The following is a 23081-nucleotide window of genomic DNA, read 5'->3' as shown; positions in this document are numbered from 1 at the left end:
TTACAATAAACCTAAACAAAATGCACTGCCTATTTGGAATAGAACAAATTACTAACAGGGTCTAGTATAAGTTGTGTTATTTAAAATCATATTTTATTTTTAAACTTCATTTTAAAAATGATACATAATTTTATTTAAAATTTACAAACAACAAATACATTTAAATAAATCTTTTCATTGTCATCTTTTTGATTTCTTGTGCTCTTTGACAAAATCCTCTACAGAAATTGAACCAGAAATGACTGAATTCCGTAAGTCTTCGTTGTGCTTCAGTTTGAAATACAAAGTCCTTAATGTCCCACGATAGGAAGCACTGTTAAGTCGACTGTTTTGATAAAATGTTTCTCTTTCAATTGCTTCAACCATAGGGTGGTCACTCTGAAATGTACACAACTAAAGTCATTCAAAATGGTCACTCTGAAATGTACACAAAACTAAAGTCATTCAAAATGGTCACTCTGAATAAAAACTAATATTGGGAGGTTACTATAATAAAACAAAAATTAGATGGTAACTTGGAAATAAAACTACCATTAGAAATATATTTGTTGATAACTGGCACTTATTGTGAAAAATTAAAGGTTAAAAGAAGGTAAAAAGTAATATTAGCAATATCTAAAGCATTAAAATTAATAACATTCAATTATATTTGAATGATGTCAATTTATGGTAACCTACATTCAAAGTAAAATTTGAAAAAAAAAAAACCTAACAGAATAAAAGCTGATAAATACAACTGGCTTTACAAGATAGAAATATCTGACAAAGAAGTATAAAGTAATGTGGGTACTCAAGTTCAAGCTATACACACTGGGCTTTTACAACATCACATTTCAAGAAGGGAGGGAGAATGAGAAACAAATCTGACATTTGAGCCACATTTTGTTACCTCAACATGCAGTGCCTCTGCCAGGCGAGTTTTGCCTTGCTGTCTCATTGCTTCTGACTTTTGATCACACCTGACCTCTATTTGGGGCTTTTCTGTCTGCTGCTCAAAATAGTTACTCCATTTCTTATAAACCTCTTTAGCTTGGTTGGAGACATCAGAGTCTGGATGTTTCTTTAACTTACTCACTGTTCTTCCTACAATAAGACAGTTTGTCATAGAATAGCTTCAATTCAATTTTCAACAATACTTTCAACCATACTGCTCAACAGTTGTAGCATTAACATGGGTAAGTGTGGTATAGCAGTAGAAAGCGTGCTTGCTAACCAAAACTTCTCAACAGTGGTAGCATTAACATGGGTAAGTGTGGTATAGCAGTAGAAAGTGTGCTTGCTAACCAAAACTTCTGCACCCAGATCAACCCCTGCACTGCTTGCCCCTGTATCCAAACCAGGTGTGTGATGGACTGGAGGAGGAAAGTAAAGCCTGGTGGAAACCCGCTGGTCTAGCTACATGGGTAGAAGAATAGTAAATACTTCATCCTGTTTTGTTCTTCTGGGTTTAAGGGAATAGCTCGAGCAAGTAGTGACGGTATATGAGTCTTATGCGTATCTCGAACATGAATAAACATTATTAAAAAATCTAATCTTTGATGACTTGAAAACTACTTGTTTTAAACACTTGTTTAAATTTTACAATTGAATGCTGAAATCACATCTGTAATTTTTTGTACAAGACAAAGGTTAGCCCATACTGTGAATACAAGGAATTGCCTATAAAACTTGCCATAAGCTGTGTCACAAAAGTTGCAGAAAGGAAACCAGTTGATAAGTTTATGGGGAGTCTAGCAAGACACACTCAATAATAAGTGTGCCTTTCAAGGTTACGAAACCAAACTGAAAGGGAAGAGGGGGAGGTCATTGGAGCAGTAGTCTAATCTCCATTTTTTACTTCTTAGCAAGGTTATATTTCTGCTATGTGAAGATGTGCATTATTAACATTATTTTAAACAACATTTAAGGAATTTATTTTATACCTAGTTAAATAATTTTCAATGAAAGATTTTGCAATGTAAAAAAAATTTTAAGGTGTCATACCAATCTTTGTAGTAACCATCACATTACGTGGTGGGATTTTTTTCCCTAGTTCCTTCAAAGAGTCTAGTAAGACAGTTTTCTTTTGATTGGGCAATTGCAGCTTTGATTTCAGCCTCTCTATGTCTTCCACAACCACTACTCTCTATAATCGGAAATAAAAAATAGTGTCATAAATCACATCTAATTACAATTATAATTAAATTATATATAAAGAAGACAAGACCATCTGTTGCCTGTTGCGCTTAACAATGTGTTTATGAAGAAGGGAGATAAAAATCAATGTTTGATTGAAATGTATTTTTGGCTTTTTTTAATTTAGTTGTGATAAGAAAATCGTTTATATTCCTTCAACTAAATCTGACAATGGTGTAGTTTATTCTTGATTGGTGATTTTGTAACATCTTTCAAATTATGATTTTTTAAAAACTTTTTTTGTCGATGCTTGCTTAAAACAAGTAAAAAAAACAGAGGGCTTTTCCAATTTCCATTTATGAAAGTGAATTTCTGTCAGAACGCATTAAGATTGACCCATCAAGTTGTTATTTCAATCTTGTTCTCATATCACAAATGTATCAGATAGCATGTCTGATAGCAGACAGAATAAATAATACAAATTAATGAACAAATTTGTTTTATGGAGCCAATAAATCTTTACATCATGGATAATACACTAAATTAATAAGTTCAAATCACAAAGTTTAAGCTTTAAACTCTCCCTAGTATCTAGATTTTAGATAGTATATGAATATAGATAGGTTAGTTAGAGACTAATCTGGTTAATATTTAGTCAAGGCCTAGATACATAATATTTGACATTGAAGTTACTAGATTCTAGTGTCTAGTTATAAATTCTAGATCTAGTTGGATTCTGGGTGTTATGAAATTGCGAGACGCGAAACAGCGAGGTGGTAAACTGCGAAACATACCTGCTGAATCATAGGTAATTAGCAAGGCACAATTTGAGAAAAAAAAAATTCTTTCATATTTTTTAGGTTTTTTTTTATAGGCCTACAGTTCCAGACAAAAAAAGTTGCAAGATCTATTGTCGGCGGTATTTCGGGAGGTTTCAAACAAGGTGGTTTTCTTCTAAGTCGACACAAAAAATGGGGAAGTTGACAAATCATCAGAATGTCTAGCGATGGAAAAATCAGAAGTTTTATAACAATGTAAGCAAAATGTCTTTACAGTCTGCATTAAATATCAATGTAAATCATAATCATCCTACCACTACCCTGCATAAGTATCAGGTGGTGGTAAAATGCGAGGCAAAAATGTAACTAATAATTATTAGAATTAATTAATTTTAATAGGCCTAATTACAATAATTAGTAGAATCTATTACTATTAGATCTAGTAGGGCCGGCGTAGGGCCTAATCAAATTCTATAGGCTCTACGCCCTACTGTTATTTTTATTAGTCGAATCTAGATAGTATATATAGTTACAGTATATAGTAATAGTATATATATATATTATATATAATTAATAAATTAAATTATATATATTATAGCCTACAAGTAGTAGATCTAGAATCTAGATCTTGAACTAATATTTATTTATATTAATAAACAAAAGTTAAAAAAGTAAAATAAAAAAGTTTTTTTAAAAAAAGGCTTTACTTTTAGCGACTTAATGGTACTTTGTTGTAAGGATCGTGATGATGGTGTTACACTGATGGATTTGTCTGACTTCGCTCGTGGTGTTTTAGTCAAAAATTTATCCATCATTCACTTTATTATTCATTAACTAAACACCTAAACTAGATTTAGAGATCTAGATCTAGATTAGATTCAGATTTTTTTTTTCTGCAACTCATACATACAGTCAACAGAGATACACTCTGTTTACTTTACACTTTACACTATACAGTAAACTTGAGTTAACTAAGTGGTCAAGAGACATAGATCTAGATCTAATAAGTGCCAGGAAAAAATGCGGATCAAATGCCAAGCCAATGTTCTTTTTCGTCCCATAGCCTAGTCGCTAGTGTCTTTCGTTACTGGCCTCCACCATTGCCTGCCTTTCTTTCTTGTTAGAATGTAAAGCTAATAGATCTATTACTAATAACAAAAGTAACAAAATATTCCCTGACTAAAAAGTTTTTTCACATAAAAAAAACTTTAAAAAAAATTCAATATGCCTGTTCAACCACATCCGCCAAAAAATGTACAGACATTGAGACGAACGTGTAACTAAGGGGTCATCCATAAATGACAATGACGTCACGCTTTTTTTGGACGATTTTTACCTTCCCCCCCCCCCCTTCCCCTCCGTCACACGTCGTCACAAAAAGCCAGATCCCCCCCCCCCCCAAATGACGTCACACCTCAGCCTACAACCCCCCCCCCCCCCCTCAAAATAGCAGTTGAATTTTTTTTAAACAGCTATAAGCCTATATTTTTCCAAAATTTTGTCTGAACTCTGTCAAAATAGAGTATTTTATTACAATTTATTAAAACAGTTTTCTAAAACGCAAAATAACGTCTAGAGAAAATTCATTTTCTAACATTGCTTTTTTATAATGCAAAAGTGTGACGTCGCACCATCTGAACCCCTCCCCCCCCCCCTCATCACAAACCGTCACAAAATTTCGGACTCCCCCTCCCCCCAACGAGTGTGACATCATTTATGGACGACCCCTAACCTACTTATGATAGAGGCGCCGTTACACACGGGGCCCCTCGCTAAATTCATGCAAAGAACGTCGGGTGCCACACTTAGATATCGATTGTCACACTTAGTTATCGATTGTAATAACCCACTGTATTTTTAGTGGATAAGGATCTTTAACACGAATGTAGGTGTCTAGTCATCGCCTTGGCGGAGTAGAAGAGCCTGTAGTAGCCCTTTGTGTATCATGGCCGTTCATGAATTCAAGCAGTACCTGACCCCTTTTGAAGGACGCCCAAATAGCGGACAAAATTAACATTTTATATTTTATGGGTAAAATGCTAAAATTGAATTGAGGTTTTAAACATGCTTGTCGAAAATCGCAAACATTGGCAGATTAGTTTTCCTGTTTACGGAAACAGACTTTCAACGCAGACCTGAGAGTTGGTTATTCATGGGGGGTGGGTCCTATTCCGTTCAATTCGAGTTAGTTTTAACTATATCAAAAATGTAAGTGATGATTTGATATGCACGTTATGGTTAATTCAAGATAAGAAGGTTCACTTGTCAGGCAATATTGTATTTTCCATCGATGATTTTTAAAGTACAGCAGTGTAGGTAGGTTTTTGATCATGGGGGCTGGGGGTGTCTAAAAAATTGACCAAATTTTGGGGTTAATTGTGAGTGTGTGGGGGGGAAGGGGTCTAATCTGACACTCCCTGCTTATGTAATCATGATCCAATAAAATAACCGGTCATTTGAACTCTTGACCCAACAATAACACGCATGTAACTGCCATCCAATTAAAAAAAAAACCAAACCATTATGGTGATTAAGTTACACAATTTAGATAACAAGACAAATAAGTATAGATTTTATTCTGGTCATTAGAAATGTTTGACATGTCAAAGGCTAAGGATATATGTACAACAACAGTACACACCAATTTTCCAGCCATTTCACAATAACAAAAATAATAAGAATCCACCCCCAATAAACTTTTACTCAAAACACTGTGGTCATAGGCATACAATAAGCATCCACACAAATAATTCCCAAACTAGCATCACAGAAATAAATAGTCTATATTGACAAATGTATTTCTCCTAATGTGAGTTGTTTACAAGCATAAACAGTACCAGAAATGCTATTAATCAACCCACTAGAAAACAAAGTGAGGTTTTTTTTATACATGATTTGTTTTAAAATTTAAATCTGACAATAAAAAAACCAGCCATTCAGACTTGCTATAGGAATGTGCAAGAAATGGGTACAGCACAGAGGATCAGTCGAAGTATGGTATAAACATACCATCACATTCAGATCAGCAGAACATTTTTAAAAACAAATTGCTATTTTTTTTTCTTCAAATCCCAATTTTAAAAAAAAATTGAATGCATAGTTTAGTTAACTGCACAGATAAAAAAAAATTATAATCATCACTAGGCAACTGACTGAATAATGCTAATAATTATGATGTAACAAAATCAACACATCTAACAATCCCAGTTAAGCTGGGTAGTTGATGCTCACAAGACCCATTTTGAAACGAATCCAAATTTACAACAAAAAAAGGATAGACATTAACACAATTTCAACCCAGAAATTTCTAAGCTTCAATATGATTAAAGTTATTGAGGATTTAATATCATTAGCACTTTGTGATTGGTACTATGATACTGAAATACCAGCCATTTAGCTTTTAAAAAATGCAACAAGTTATAAACTAAAAGTTAAAAAAATATGCGAGCTCCAGCAACATTTGTAGTCAAATATTACATGTTCTAAAGTGTTCATATAAACTCCAAAATATTGTAGAATTCGGGTTTTAGTAATACTAAACAAAGCCAATAATAATACAATTTACATTTTGAAACTAAATTTTTAAAATAAAAATGATTTATCAATATACAATTTTATCCTAATATTTATTAGCACCTCATATGTGGCTTAATTTGTTTTTAAGTGACATTTGGAAAAACTTGTAAAATGGTACAGCAATTTCATGAAGAAATTTGAAAATTAGGCAGCAACAGGCGGAATACATGTTTAAATTTTTATTAGTAATTTCAAAGAGATCATATAAACTTTGCTTTGTTATTGCTAACTGTTGTACAACATAACTTTTCATTACACAACTGTTTGATGAGCTAGACAATGTACCATGCCTAACACACGTTTATGTCTTATCTTTCTGAAGACAAACAATATAACTGCAGTGAAAATAACGAAAATCAATTATGTAGTAATCATGAGATATTTAGAAACAAAAATGAGATTTATGCCAAGCCATATAAATGAACAAAGTTGTTAATGTCATAAAAAATCTACAAAAAGTAATCACAATTCAAAGGACACCTTACATATTTTTTTTCAAGGTTTTCAAAGAAAATAGCATAAAAATAAAATAGATCATTCTAACACAGGCACTTGTTGATTTTACAATAATCTTCTAAAATTCAACATTTTAGATGATGTATATATGATCCTTAATTGTTTTAGGAAAATATTAGCAACTAAACAATCCTACTGAATATTTGCATGTAAAATTAAATAAACCAAGAAGTGCCTGCTAATTCATGTTCAATATTTTTGCATTCTACTTCTATCAATCAGTTTTTGCCAGGACAGATTAGATCTTTTTAAAATTTACAGTATAATGCAAATGTTTTCTATATTTAAAAAAAATACCTAGTTAAAAAGTTCTGTAGTTTAATTACACAATTTGTTTAAAAAACAAATGATGGTTTAGGTAATAAGCTCAATAATTGATTTATTTTGTACACAGAAAAATAAAGTGTTTATATAGATGTTTACATATATAAAAAGTAAAAACCTCATACCAAAACTTGACATTCTGAATGATCAGAAATCTTGCTAAAATCATAATCTCTAGCCTTTTTTCTGAGACAGGTGGTCAAGATAAGGGAACACTGATCAGTAATGGGTAATTCTCTTTGGAGTGCCATTATAAGTAGCTCTTAAAATTGACTAAGATTTACATTTCAGCGTTCATTTTATTCTAAATAAATACCAGCAAACTCAAGCAAGAGGCACCCAGATTATTTCAATGCCATTCACAACCAACAATCAACAAACTGGAACAATCAATCATTTGGGATCACATAGGGTAAAATGTACAGTGGTTCATCATAAACTGAATCCATTGTTAACATTTGATGCCAGGATTTAAACTGACCATCACGATCAAACGTCCCATTAATACCTTCTAAGTGTTCCTCATGTAATCTCTTAACAAGAGACTCTGTAACCGGGACAGGTTCAGGTGACTGATAATCATGTATGGCCCAATCTATATTACTCAGGTCCAGTGGTGGTAAACGTGCCAGCAATTGTTCTTCTGACAAACGTTCCAATGTGTCAAGAGTAGATGTGGAAGGCAAGTGACTTGGATGATCCAGCACATCCCACGCTTCTGGGGGACTTGCTGATGGACCTGAGTCTGGTTTATCTTGGCGACTTGAGTAGGATGGATATCCAGATTCATATGACGACTGGTTGAATGTGGCACTACATCCCCCTAAAACTAAAGACTGCTCCTCTTCTTGACGCAACGGTTGTAATGAATGTTCAAATGAATCTTCTCCAGGAGTGGGGGCAACAGATGTCTGCAAAAATCTTTCAATGTATTCACTTTTGGTCTGAGCTAGTTTCCTACCATCTGACACAGACTCTGTATCAGGTAGTTCCATTTCACTTCCCCTTTTTTTGCGCCCTTTGCGCTTAGAAGAGGAAGGAGGTACATTTTTCTGAGAATCTAAATCTTTTCTAATTTGGTTAGTCCTAATTTGAGCAATAATACTTGTACCTACAGTTGTGGCAGATTTTCTCTGCATATCTTCAATTAGCTGCTCAGTTGTTTTAACTTTGCTCAATTTTTCCCTGAAACCCCTTGAGTCTGAAGATTGGACAGACAATCTTGAATCTATACTATCTTGTCTAGAAAGTGGAAGTTTTTGATGAGAACGATTCTGTGTAATGGAAGCATCTGGTAGTTCTTGACGGCCACTTCTAGTTGAAGCCGCAAACGTCTTGGGGTCAACTAAGCTGTCACGAACACCCATAGCTGGGGATTTAATATGACTTTTTTTATTAACTTCCCCATTTATCACATCACTTCTAATTTGTTTTGAAAGACTTGGAGATGAAGAAACTAGACGAGGTTGTTTAGACGATGGTTCTGCTGATAAATCATTAGAATCTTCTAAATGAATTGGACGCGTTCTTTTACGATTAGCAACATTTGTTTTTGATACATCTCTTTGATCCGACGCCCTATTACAACTGTTAGCAGACTTTGATGCAGACACAGTGGAATGAACTAAATGACTGTTATCAAAATTGAAATTTCGCCTGTCAGAACCTATAGGAAATTTAACAGAATCTTGATTCTCTCTATCACCAATTAGTCTGTCTTGGCTACTCTCACTGTTCATTGATGGCGGGGTTCTTGGCCAGCTTAAATTAGAATCATCATTTATGCTAGCTTGCCTCAGTGAATTGGGCTTTGGAGATTTAGACCTTAAACCTTGTTTTTGCTTGAGGTCGTGTTGAGCTAATTTTGAAGGAGGAAGAGGAGCCCTGGCTACTGGTTGCACCACCGGACTTCGAGAACCAGCACCTTTCATAACTTGCTGTCTCATTATCAAGGCAGGTGATGGCAAGCATGTCACTGGTGTACTGCACCGACTTGATGCAGGAGACAAACCAGGGCTTATTTTTTTTACCGGGTGCTGGCCATTTGCAACTTGAGGAGAGCCTGGCACTGGAATTAATTTCTTCCATGCCTTAACAAGATTTTTTGCTCTTTTAGATATATCAGGGTTTTTGCTTATTTTCCTAACAAGATTTATGTCTCTTCCAAGTCTTGTTTGCTGAAAGTACAAAATAGGTAAAAATGTATTAGTCTAAATTTTTAAAATCATAATATTAAAATCTAAACCAGTTTAGATTCTAAATTAGAACCACACATCAAGAAATTTATAAATTATGTATTGGTATGTATCTGGCGACTCCTAATTACCTCTAGAATTTCCTTCGTGATGGTACTGGCCTCCAGAAGTGTAATGACTTCTTGAACTGCTTTCTCATCAATAACCTGAAGCATTTATATGATTCAATTAACACTCATTAATAAAGTCATATTTTAATGGATTAGTTAACATTAAGCAAACAGGATGGTGCCAAAATATTGTATCATTGGACTCTATTTTTATTATATATTATTTATTACAAGTTAAATTGTATTTTAAGCAATCAAAATCGCAGAAGGGCTAATTTTATACTAATGTTGAAATCACATCAAATTTCACATTTTTGCCATGCCTATCCCTGGCGACCAGATGAAAGAACATAGATAAGGAACATAAACACTGATGATAGTTTGATAAGCCGAAAATAAATAAGAAAAAAATAAGTCTTATAATATACACAGTAGAAAGAAGAAAATGTTTAGCTATATATAGGTAGTATCTAGCCAACTTTGATATACTGCTTATTTCAGATTACATTAAAAAAAAAAAACTATGTCTCCATTATCAATATGCTGGAGTAAACAAATACCAATTCCCTCAGCTCTTCTTTTTTCAATTATATTCAACAATTATTTTTCTTCTAGTAATACATAGGGTTCCCACATTTTTTTGACTAGAAAATTCCCTATTTTTCCTATAAATTTCAATGCGCATAACCATTGAACATAACTTGCCTAATTAAATTTAATTAAACTACAGAAAACCAGCCACTTTTTAGGGATGCTACTCATTTTTTAAAGCAAATCATCTCCTAAAATTCAATCCCAAAACTGAAATTTTTAAACCCTGAAACTTGGAAGTCAGAAATTGTTTAAAACAAAATCTGACAATACTTACATTTGATTAATGTTACATGTTTAATACATTTCGTTGGTGATTTTAACTATATAACAATCTTTAAACAAAAATATTAAAGGATTATGCATTTAACAAAAATAGAAGATCCATCATAATCCCATATTACATTTCTAGACCTCCCCAATACAAAAAAACTGTTTATGTTAAAACAATATTAATATAGTGAGTTAAGCTGGGTGGGTCACACACTGCGAAAGGCTCACCCAAATGTTACACGGCAAGCGCTTGAGTGGAACCCCCAGGGAAAGCGGAAGAGGGCGCCCAAGACAGACCTGGAGGCGGAGTCTTCTTGAAGAACTGAAGCCAACAGGGATGTCTTGGGAGATGACAAAATTAATAGCCGGGGATCGGAAGAAATGGTGGAGGCATTATGTTCCATAAGGAGCAATGAGGACTAAGTCAAGATTTAAGCTGATAGTATTATAAGCTGATATAATTTTAGCACTTCCTATATTGAGTTCAATAAAGTGTTTAGTTAGCCAAAAGTGTGTAGTTATTCGTGCAACCAACAAACTAAACAGCAAATAATTTGCTTAAGACAAGAAGTTTGAAAAATCCCCCTCGTGCTTTTATTACACTAATTAATACCTTAGTATAGCTAATATCTGAAATAAAAGAAGTTTCTGTTACTATGAAATAATACTGAAACGTGTAATCGAATGGAAAGTAATCTAACAGACAACACATTTCTGCTGAACGACAATGAGTGGTCAACACTTCTTAAAAACGAACCCATCGTATCACTGAGTATCAGTCATCATCGTAGCCATAAACACGTTTTTCACAAATCATTTTCTAGGCTAGCGATTAATTTTTAATAAAATTTGGTATCAAATTAATGGTAAATAAATGTAGTTTTTAATTGTTTAAGACATCTTGAACAATAATGAAGTTTTAAAATCTATTGTTAAGTATTTAAGAATATTCAACTAAGATGGGGATCCATTGAAATTTAAAAAATAAAGCTACTTTTTACTCAGACACCAGCTACATGGCCCTGTTTAGTTAAATCAAAAGCTCAGTTTTTAACAAAGCCGAAGGTTAAATGTTTTTAATTAACTTAAATGGATGTGATCCCTATTTGCACAACAAAAATTGACTAATATACTTTTTATTATTGGATAATAGGTTTAGTTTCATTTTTGCTTTATTGGTCCATTAATTAAAATCTGACAATTAAACAACTGGAACGTACAATGTTTTAGTTCCCTGGAAGATAAGCTGATTTTTTCAAGAAACATACGGCTAACTTCAGTTAAGTCATTTTGATCACAATAGATTCTAGAAATATTTTGCAAGTTTATTGTCATTTGAATATCAAAACTAGACATGGTAAGTTGAATTTACTATTTTAAATTTTATTTCAGTCCTTACAATATCACAATACGGCTTAGGTCTATTTTTAAATTTACAAAGATCCATCAGTTTGTTAACAATAGTTATTTAACTAAATTATTAGTAAAAGGGTTCTGAAATTAAATATAATCAAATGATAATCACAGTATTGATTAATAGTAACAGTTCATGTGAGCATTAAACACTTTAACATTACAGTTGTAACAAGTTTTGAAAGAGTACTAGATCAAGCTTAATCTATTTTTCATTTTATTTGGAGAATACAATTCTGTATATAGTTACAGAATCTTATAAGTATACAAGTATTTTTGTAGTAACTGCCAAGGATGGTAATTGGGTTAATCCTCATATAGAGAACAGAAGTAGACTTTATACCTCTGCATATGAAGGGATAGTGGGGTTAGCACTATCTTTCCTTAATGCGAATTAGGTACCCATCTACTGACTAGAACCCAGATTCAAACTCTAGACTTTCTGCTTAGCAGTCTAGCGAGAATATTAGGAATTAAATGGTAAGGAATCAAGCAACATGCTTTCCTATAATTGGTGCGAGGAAATAAGCAAGTTTCCTATTAAAAACACTGCTTATTTCCTGAGAAATGGCATGTAAAAAAAAATATTTTTTAAACACTATGTATAGGTCTACAACAAGATTATTTCACAATTATATAACATGTCTGTGATGTTTTGAACCCAGCTATCAGTATAACTGTTGGATTCTCCAATGCTATATAACCAAACCATTTAGCAGGAAGACAGCAAAAGCAAATTTAAAGAAACCAACTATGATTCAAACATGATTGATTAAAGAGGTCTATATTTAATTGTTTTCAAGTGGTTAATTGTTTTATACCTTTTATTAGTAGGCCTTAATGTTTTGAGTAATGAATAGTATCCCTGATTTTTAAATTGCGCTCGACCTAGGTTGAAAAAATGTTTTGAGCACTACATAATAATGAAACTACTTTATTACGGTTAACCTATTATAGGCCCTAAATTTAAAAAAAAAAAACATGACAAGCCCTTTGCAAAAACCTTTGTATTAAAGTCTATTAGTCACATCTCAGTGTTCAGAGAGAATAGCATAGTTTTTTTAATGCCAAGGCTATTCCCAGTCTGTTGTCATTTCATGCTATATACGACTGGGAATAATATCTTACAATATTAAAAGCATACAATTTTACTTGGGAGTGAGGTATATATTAAGAGAGCAGTGCTATGTTTATTGTGTTATATTATCATTAAAAAATTATGGTTTTTAAATTTAGTATAGCCTTTAGATTCATATCAGCTACATAGGTTGGAGATGAACAATTAATCACTCTAAATGTGCACTAATAGATCTAGAAATTTTTAGGCCTATCTATATATATAATTCTCTTCTGGGAGACATTAGAAAACAAGCTGCAAGCGCACCTCGCAGTCCCCTCTTTTCCTCTCTATCGCTACCCCCCCACAATTTCACAAGTTTTTTCTCTTAGCAAAAATCTAAGGGATGGGTCTTTTTTTTTGTCTGCAAATATGCCAGCAATCATGTCACAAATAGAAAAATTAACAAAAGTTACCCTTATATAGGTATAAAAGCGGTTGACCGGTTTGAACCCGCACCATCCAGCACAACAGCCACCAATGCATTCACCTGAGCACACAACTTCAAGCATTTTGTTGTGTTTTTAAAATTAAATGTATCAAAAAACAGTCATGACTGTTACTAGCCCTAATACGGCTAATCCCAGTCGACTAGGAATAGACAAGTTGATTTTTAAAACTATTATTGATGTCTGACAATACTGTACCATACAGGTCTGCTAGAATCTAGTAGTGTTGCAATATCGGCTAGTTTCATAAGAAATTAGGGGAGCTATAGCTGTACTTGAGTTAGGGTTAGCTTATTACACTAGAAAGTCATAATAGTATTTTGTTGGTGGGGTTGTTGTCACAATAGAAAGGGGCATTAGGTTAGTGGTAGTTACTAAATACACATAGGTCTATGACTTGCTAACCCAATCCCAATCCATTGTCCTTCCATAGCCCCAACCCTAATTCCTAGTATTACTCGCTAACTTGTAGGCGTGGTCGGTTGCTAACAACAATATGGCGTCCGGACTGGACGCATGACTTCCGACAATTTTTCAGCCAAATTCCAGAGACCTACTAATTAGTTTTAAAAATATTTACCACACGCAAAATGGCGGGGTTTTCACGTTATAACAACAAGCTATAGGTGGCAGGGCTAAATATGCCAGAAAAGCATTTTAAAATTTGCATTGGAGAATGAAGGCTAAATTAAAAATACTATAACTTTTTAAATATAGATTTCCATATTACAAAATTGATTTCCACAGTAAAGCATTGTTAGTTTTATCAGTCTATGAAAAAATAAATCAAATATCGTCAGCCGTTTTCTTATTAGACCGGCTAGAAAAATGACAACCAAATTTTTTTTGAAAAAAAAAAACCAAGTGACCATTATTTGGTGATAACTAGTGAGGAACTCTTGTGCATAGCCAGTTAAAAAGTCAAACCGGACTCACTGCTTTTTGTAGCTTCAAACAAAATCGGGGTTGTAACGGAGAAGTGTGTCGTGCATGGCAGTGTGTGACAGTAAATATTAAATTAGGCCTAGCTAGGGGTGTGGGGAAATTGCGAGACGCGAAAAGCGAAATGGCGAGGCGGGAAAATGCGAGAAGGGCGCGAAAACGGTCGGTCACGTGACTTTTTGTCTCGCATTTTACCACAACCCGATACTTACGCTGGGTGGTGTTGAAATGCGAAGATTTCTGCGAAAAATTTACCGCACCCGATTTTCAGTGGTATTTGGTCCAGACTTCAAAGACGTTTCGTTTACATTGTTAAAACTTCCGATTTTTCCGTCGCTAGACATACTGATGATTTGTCAACTCCCCCCATCTTTTGTGTCGACTTAGAATACCACCTTGTTCGAAACCGACGAAAATACCGCCGACGATAGATCAACTTCTGTCTTTTGTTATGAACGCCGAGGCCGCCTGATTTACCGTCTTTGAAGATCGCTGTGCCCGGATCCGCTGCCGCCGCAAACATATTTTCTATTGTTACATAGAAATTTTGTATTATAGCCGCCGCCTACGATTTTTTTCTAGCTTTTTTTTACCATATAAATCTAAGCACAAGGAAATGCCTACATCATTTGGATACAACTATTCTGGATGTAAGAACTACTTATACTGTGTGTTTTCTCTTCCAATGTTCCTTTACACTAATTTATATTAGATTTTATATCACCGTTGTGACTTTTCCGAATTTTCCCATAAATGTTATTTTATTATTTATTAATTAATTGTATATATATATATATATATATATATATATATATATATATATATATATATATATATTTACTTATTTATTATTTATTATTTCCATAAATAAGTCAGAAAAAATAACATCAAATTAAGTATGCGATTACTGCCCTGTGTGAAGGTGAGGACTAGATTAACCCTCCCTTATGTGTTGCTTATTCCTAAGCTTTTATGAACTCTCAATGCCCCCAGTTTGGGGAAAAAATAAAGTGACGTCACCTATATTACCAGTTGCTCGTGCTATATCGTAAGCTATGGGCCTACTTCAAATATTTTTAAAACCAAGTTGAACTTATCTGAATTTTTTGGTTTTGGTGGTGGTGTTATTTGGGTTCTTCCATAAATGACGTCACACTCGTAGGGGGGGGGGTGTAATTTTATGACGGGCTAGATTTTTAAATTAACTCCGACTGAGACGGGATTTTCTTCTCGCTAACAAGAGCGGGCGATGACAGTAGCACAGCAACGATGTTAGGATTTTTAAATAGATAGATCTAGATATAGATCTATCTATCTTCTTATTATCTAGATAAAAAATAACAACATACAACACTCGTGTTAAAGGGTATGGCTAAATGCATGTTTATTTTAAAACAAAAAAAAAATAATTTAAATAAATAAAGATGGAAAAAAAAAGAAAAAAACTTTTTTCGCAAAAAGTGTCTCGCTATTTACCCTTAATTCCGCAGGTATGTCTCGCATTACCTTCTCGCATTTTCCCGCCTCGCCATTTCGCGTCTCGCAATTTCCCCACACCCCCTAGCTAGGCCCTAAGTAAACTTCAAAATTAGTGCCTGATGGATTAAATATGGATGTCTATCATTCAGTGGTCATGTTTAAATTTAAAATAGGGTACATTTTAGATTTAGTAAGAAAAGCTACTTATTTCTAGCCATATAACTACACTTGAGATTACAATAGTGACAACAAAACTAACAGCCTTTTTTGGAAGTCTATTACAAGACATCTGAATCATCAATCATCCCATTAGACATGTAGCCCAGTAACATTAGCCAGCCTAATTTTAAATTTATGCAATGCATGCATAGATCTCAGTCTGTTTAATTTTTATTCTAGGCATGCTGCATAAGAATTTGTAAAAGCTGGGTGGGAGAAAGCTAGAGCAGATCTAGGGTAGAACAATTAGGCCTATTTCTATTATTTATTAACAGTATAGGCCTAAATAAGTTTATAATATTGTTATATGTATTCTTAGATCTAGAATCTCTAGACTAGACTTCAGAATAGATTGAATTGTCAATGAATAGGCCCATCATTTTCATAGGTGATTGGATTTTAGTACACTGTGATTAGCCTAAGATTTAAGGGTAATCTATCGCTTTAGCGTAATCAATTCGGCCGTCACTAGTAATGTAGGGATAAGGTAACTAATAAATATGGCTTAAATATGGATATATTTTTGCATATTTTACTAAAATACTAAAGATAATTGAATATTAAACCACATTTAAGGTTTAAATCAATAAAAATGTCAGGAAATTAAAGTTTAACAACGATGTTACAGATACTAAATTTGCTATTAAAAACAGCGGCCATCTTAAGAAAATATTATTTTGAGTCATTTCCCTTTAATTTCTATTTGTATGGAAATGTATTGATGTTTGCTATTAAATAGGTTAGTCTTGTGTTTAAATACAAAGCATGCGTTTTTTTTTTAAAATTCTGCCCTTTAAACAATTTAATTGACTGACAATAAACATCAGTTCTAGAATTATTATTATGAGAAGCAATTTTTTATACATTAAGATACTCCCTATTTTTATAGAGCTACCACTACATATCTAATTTTTACTTAAATATTAGTTTGAGTTCATTCTTATTGTTTGTGTTATTGTTTGTTTCCTATTTTCATTTAATATTTTCATGCTTTTTTTCCTTTAATTAGTGATTTAATCATAAATGACGTCCCGTTTTTTGACCTCTCTTTACCTTAACCCTCCCCCCCCCCCACCCCCCATTTTCGCCGTCATGAAATAGTCGTAATGTCGAAAATTACCTTTTTGCCCTGTCTATTAAAAAGTAAAGCCATAATTCTAATGAAAAATATTTTTAGCATTTTTGTATTAGGTGAAATACATAACGTTTCACGTTTCTTACCCCTCCCACTTCCCGCGTAAAACGTCGTCTCAAAACCAGTTACTCCACCCCTTAAGTGTGCGATGTCATTTATGGTAGATGTCAAGTCCTATATACATTTTGAATAACCTTTGTTGTCAAAATGTTGATTCCAAATACCCAAAATGAGTTATATGGGGTTGTCCATAAACGATGTCACATATGCTATGCTAATGTGACGTCAACTTACGCAGGGTGGTCGGGGGGGGGGGGGGGGGGGGGGGGGATGCGTGACGTCTATTTTGGAATCTTCTATAAAGCTGTGCTCAATGAAAATGGGGAACATAAAGCGTTCGTTTTCATGCATGCCTTTGTTCATAACGAATGATCATAACTATTGCATGCCTGTTGTCCTAAGCGGTGTTTAACAACCTGAGCACATCATCCCCGCCAAAAAGGGCCTGCCACTAAATGCCTACCGACGAAAATAAGCCGCACTATATTGACTCCAAATGAAATAACTTCTGACAACAAGGCTCAAATATTCGACAAGATTCCAAGACAATTATTGACTAGCAGGTAAAATGGGACAAATCGAAAATTGAAATTTGTCGCCTCTGGGGGGTGACACTCGACCTCGCTACGTCACTTAGCTAATGTAAAGCCACAGCTCAGTATAGGCTTGAATTTAACATAAAATATTGTTAGCAGTGGACAGCCTCTAAGACTGTGCATTAGGAGTACGGCCGTCGGCAAAACGCCAGAGTCCGACGATATCTGAACATCAATTTTGTCTTTTATGAAGTGCGGAGCACCTTTAAGACATGAGCTTGGCCCCTGTTGACACCACCACTAGCGCCGCTTATGTCCACATATTAATCACACGTTTTGCGTGGAGCTTAATGGACAGACGTTTATAGGTGGGACCGGGAGCCTAAATGCATTTACCGAAGCCGCTGTGTCACGGGCATTTTAGAGCCGAACGTCTCAGGGCAGCAGGTTGCAGAAATTAAAAGCACGTGAATTTGTATAGTAGAGGGAGAACATCATGCCACTGTAATAAATTAAACACCAATATAATTTACCGAACTAAAGTTATTTAGATCTATTCGTCAGACTAAACGTCGTTAAAGTCTCATCGCCTTAGTGCCTTTTTTAATTTTTTTTTTTTAATTACGCGGTATCTTTCTTAAACATTAGCCTAATGACAAATGACGTCACGCGCGCCGCGAACTTTGTGACGTTGTGCTTAGTGGGGGATGAAACGGCGTGGTTGAGAAAAATGACGTATTTCTTTTTTTTTAACAGACGAATAAGTGATAGATTCTGATTTTCCTACGAACTATACGTTGATCTAGTTTTTTTCTAGAGGGAGATATCACTATATTGTGATGGGCGGTTTATATATAATCTCAATATATTCTGATCTACTACTATTCATACGGCAACTATTATACTGATACTCGTGAGGAGGACGGGAATCACTCTTATGTTCCGCAGACACTTAGTTTATGAAATAACATGAACTTAATTAACACACACTTATAGATCATTTTCACAATATCAAATAATACGTCCGTCTTCTACTATATCTAACCCCCAACTAACTTCACTGCTGCGTCTTACGTCATCGGTACATTGTCGCACCATGCTCACGTCACACTCACGCCACACATATTTTATTGAACACGCGCACAATACTCTCGCACCAAATCGTCTACCATCAAGTTCGTACCGTCCTTAGTAACCTCTACTCGTCTAGTCTAATTCTATATATCTACGCTATGAGATATATAGTGGGTGTTTTTTTGTTGTTGTAATAATGGATGGTGGGGAGGGGTAAACATTGACTACTGAAGAAATCAAAAACTGATGACAGCAGAAGGCAAAGAAAAAAACAACAACAAATTATGTGGTATTCAAATGTAACTAATTAAAATTTGAACATATTTTAAAAAACACAATAATCTTAATTCGGAAAAAGTGTAGGCCTAAGACTAATGTCTACAGACAAAATAAACAACTAGGCTTTATTAAATGGATCGCCCATAAATGACGTCATACTTTTCCCGACAATTTCCCTCTCATCCAATAGTTACTAAAAGCAAGATGATAATTTAATATCATATCGCAGTTCTACTATACCCGAACCCTTAATTACAATTTCTAACGAAAACGAATATATTCTTCATCATTTTTGAAAAATTTTTTACACCGTCCCATATTTTGAGTCCAACGTCATTTATGAGGAATATGGACGACCTAATAATTGACAAGTTAAGGGGTCATCCATAAATAACGTCACGTTTTTTTTTTGACGATTTTTACCTCCCCTCCTCCCCTCCGTCACACGTCGTCACAAAAAGCCAGACCCCCCCCCTAAAATGACGTCACACATCAGCCTACAACCCCCCCCCCCCTCAAAATTGCAGTTGATTTTTATTTAAACATCGATATTTTTCCATGAAATATGTCAAAATATAGTATTTTAATCAATTCCTATTATAATTTATTAAAACTGTTTTCTAAAAAGCTAAATAATGTCTAAAATTCGTTTTCTAACATTTCTTATCTATAAAGCAAGTGTGACGTCGCGCATCTGACCCCCCCCCCCCCTCCCCCTCATCACACATCGTCACAAAATTACCGACCTCCCCCTCCCCCCTACGATTGTGATGTCATTTATGGACGACCCCTAATCAGTACAAAAGGGTTTAGTAAATGTTGGACCTCCCAAAATTTTTTGAGATCTTGGGTGCACATACATAGGCTACATAGCCTTCATTTCACTTGAAAATGAAATTAAAGATAAGAAGACGGCCCTCTGTCTTACTTATATTAAACAATACAGGTATGTATATTTAACAACAAAGTCAACACAATATACATACGAATAGACATTTTTATCCAGGGAAACTACTAGGTTAAATTATGGATTTTTTAAAATAAAATATTCTGTTATTTCAAATACACCATTAAGTTCCTTACCCCTTAAGAGAACATTTGACACCACATTTAAATATCTAGCTTACTCGGTTGACGAGAAAAGAGAGAATTTGAAAATTAATCAAAATTGAAAATGAATGACAAAACAGCGTTCTTGGCATAACATGACGCCGTCGACTTGTGTACACGAGCTTTTAATTCCCGCCATGGTAATTGCGTCAGCTTAGGTAATTTACTCACCGGAAAATAACAAAAAGCAACTGGTTGATAATAAAACTAGATCTAGTTATTTTATTATTTATTAAATTCTACTCTACATGTTATTCATACCATTTTATGAAGTAATGAACACCTGCATAAATCAAATGACCATAATAAATATTTTTATTTCAAATTCTAATTTTAAATAATAAATAATAAATATGCTTAAAATAATATGATAGTAACAGTTATGATCGTTTATAAATACAAATACATTTTACACTCAATTCACATTATATTGAGTCAACAGTGTGGCAGCTGAGGTTCATACATGGTATTTTTTTTTTTTTTACATTACATTTTTTTTCATCTTGAAAACATGACGTATGTGATTTTTTTTTTTTTTTAAATCTCCAAACATCGTCACTCGCGTGATTGCTTGCTTACGTTTACTATCCTGTGGATGAAAAATCCCACCACGGTCGCGGGTCACCGTGAGTTCAGCAGGCCTATAGTACACGTCATAGCATGAACACGCGTACACGAGATGGTCGGTGTCTTCACTTCTCTCTCTCTTTCCCCCCCCCACCTCTAGCCAGTTGAAAAACAGACCTACTTCCCTACTTCTGGTCATTTTTTTTAAAAGTTCGGTCATTTTTTTTTTAAGTTCACATATCAGGCATGCAAGACAGCCAGCCAGTGGCGTAGCGAGGTCGGGTGTCACCCGGTGCGGCACTTAATGGTGTCAGCCCCCCCCCCCCCCCCCAAAGGCGTAGCGACTCTTCCCGGGGACAAACTTTCTTTCAAATTTTTGATTTGCACCCCCCCTCAAGTTTTCGATTTGCACCCCCCCTCAAACTTTCGATTTGCACCCACCCCCTCAAACTTTCGATTTGCACCCCCCCCCCCCTGCAGCCAGCTGTATTAAAAAATATTTTTTAAACTAGATCTACGTCTAGCTTAAAAAAATAAATAAACGCTTAAAATGCCCGTAAACAGATTATTTAGCGCCAAAAAAAAAAAAAAAAGGCCGCTGAACGAGCATTTTTTAAAATACGCAGCAATGAAAAGGGCTAACGGCCGATCAATTAAGTCTAAAAAACGCCCGTAATTAGGCCTAGCTCTGAAAAAGGCCACTGAACGAGCATCACTAATTATATAAACGAATAGGCCACGCAGCGTTGACGAGGTTAACCACCGGTCACGAATTAAATTCAATGCAGCTACTGTCGGCCCACAGTGAAGAAAAAATCAATATACTAATAAAATTACTAATACAAAAATAATTTCCATAATTTTACTTTTTCTGCACACGCTACAATTGAATTATAATTAAAATACTAGACTTAACAGTTCATTCCGCAAAAAACAAAAACGAGTTGTTTCTGTGAGGTAACTAGCGTAACAATGACGTCACGATAGTAAACAAAGCGGACAGAAATGTCTGCATGGGTACCTCATATGGAAATTCGATATAAAAAAGGCGAATCAACATAACTGTAATTACTCATTATAAATATCTCAATTATATATTTCTGCATTTGTACCAGGGGGTTTCGACCATGTACTGGGCCGTTTAAGGCGGCAGTTCAGTTTTTCCCAAGAGTACTTGACAAGAATAGCGTGTATTAATTAAAACCACGTATCTGGCGATTTTTTCGGTTATTTTCAGGCATGGCGTCCATTTATTTAGCATATCGCATTAAAATAATGATGAGAATTTGCGATATTAGCAGTTTTTTCATTTGTCGTGGATAGGACCCCTAAAATAAACGTAAAAACCGTCAAAAAACGACGCGTGACGTTTCAGGGTCAGAGGTCAATCCAGCCATATAAGCAACAATCCGGCCTAGAAACTACTCTAAATTTTATTTGGAAAGATGGCCGCTGTTTGTTTTCAACTAATATTTATCTCAAACACGTAGTTTAAAGTTAGTTTCATGTTATTTAAATTGTTTTGGTCACTGTTTGTTATTTTAAATCAATTATCTGTGATATTTTGTAAAATTTGACTTAAATAAACTTATTTAAACAAATATATTCATCAGCTACCTCTCCCGCACATTACTACTGCAGCCGAATCTAAAACGATAGATTACCGATTTAAGAATTATTACAATTTAATAATATTGCTACATATTGCAACAACCATAGAACTATATCTATAAATTATAGACTCCAATAGATCTAATAAGTTCCGATGTAAATGGAAATTTGGGACTTAGCAAAAACTGTCCTTTAAGTGCTCGAGAACTGCTATCTACCACCACGGGTTATGGCTGTGTACTGCTGTGATAGACCGAGCAGTGGTTACAGCTGATTTAATTTGTTTCAGCTTAAGTTCTGCGTGAAACTTACATTTTTATCGCCATCTAGAGCCTTCGTCAGCTTATCTTTGATTTGGGCAGGAGTAAGGGTCATCAGGCTAGCCAAAATCACCCAAATTCGCCTTTTTTTGCCCGCTCAATACGCGACGTTTGCCCACCCGAATGGCGGTCGTCGTCCATGTATTGAAAAGTTTTCCGTCGACGCACAGGCATCTGGGAAGTCTCTCCACCGACATGACGTCAAATGCTGAAGGAGCGATTGCAGAAAGTCGCGCAAGGTTTTTTGCGCGACGAGGCTATGCAAATTAATAGACTCGAGTATTACAGTCC

General features: G+C 34.6%; 2 protein-coding genes across 3 annotated transcripts; both read right to left on the bottom strand.

Annotated features, from left to right (window-relative positions):
* Positions 1–53: 53 nt before the first annotated feature.
* Positions 54–4197, bottom strand: LOC131957676 (transcription elongation factor A N-terminal and central domain-containing protein 2). Of its 2 annotated transcripts, none has more exons than XM_059322414.1 (4): positions 4123–4197; positions 1984–2125; positions 890–1083; positions 54–378 (listed from the first exon to the last, which is right to left on the bottom strand). In XM_059322414.1, exons 1-4 carry the CDS (start codon positions 4156–4158, stop codon positions 181–183), a joined length of 570 nt encoding a protein of 189 aa, XP_059178397.1. In that variant the 5' UTR covers positions 4159–4197; the 3' UTR covers positions 54–180. The 2 variants fall into 2 exon arrangements, with proteins under 2 accessions (XP_059178397.1, XP_059178396.1); XM_059322413.1 differs by lacking the exon at positions 4123–4197 and adding an exon at positions 3602–3839.
* A 1256-nt stretch (positions 4198–5453) lies between these two features.
* On the bottom strand, positions 5454–22986 carry LOC131957672 (mediator of RNA polymerase II transcription subunit 26). Its single transcript, XM_059322409.1, has 3 exons — positions 22783–22986; positions 9637–9711; positions 5454–9487 (listed from the first exon to the last, which is right to left on the bottom strand). The coding sequence occupies exons 1-3, from the start codon at positions 22843–22845 to the stop codon at positions 7700–7702; spliced, it is 1926 nt and encodes a 641-aa protein (XP_059178392.1). The 5' UTR covers positions 22846–22986; the 3' UTR covers positions 5454–7699.
* Positions 22987–23081: the final 95 nt, after the last annotated feature.

The sequence above is a fragment of the Physella acuta genome, unplaced genomic scaffold (assembly GCF_028476545.2).
Source record: "Physella acuta isolate Inbredline_101_S28 unplaced genomic scaffold, ASM2847654v3 ptg001256l, whole genome shotgun sequence".
In the NCBI taxonomy this organism is placed as follows: Eukaryota; Metazoa; Mollusca; class Gastropoda; family Physidae; genus Physella; species Physella acuta.
This window is presented reverse-complemented; position numbering and strand designations above follow the sequence as displayed.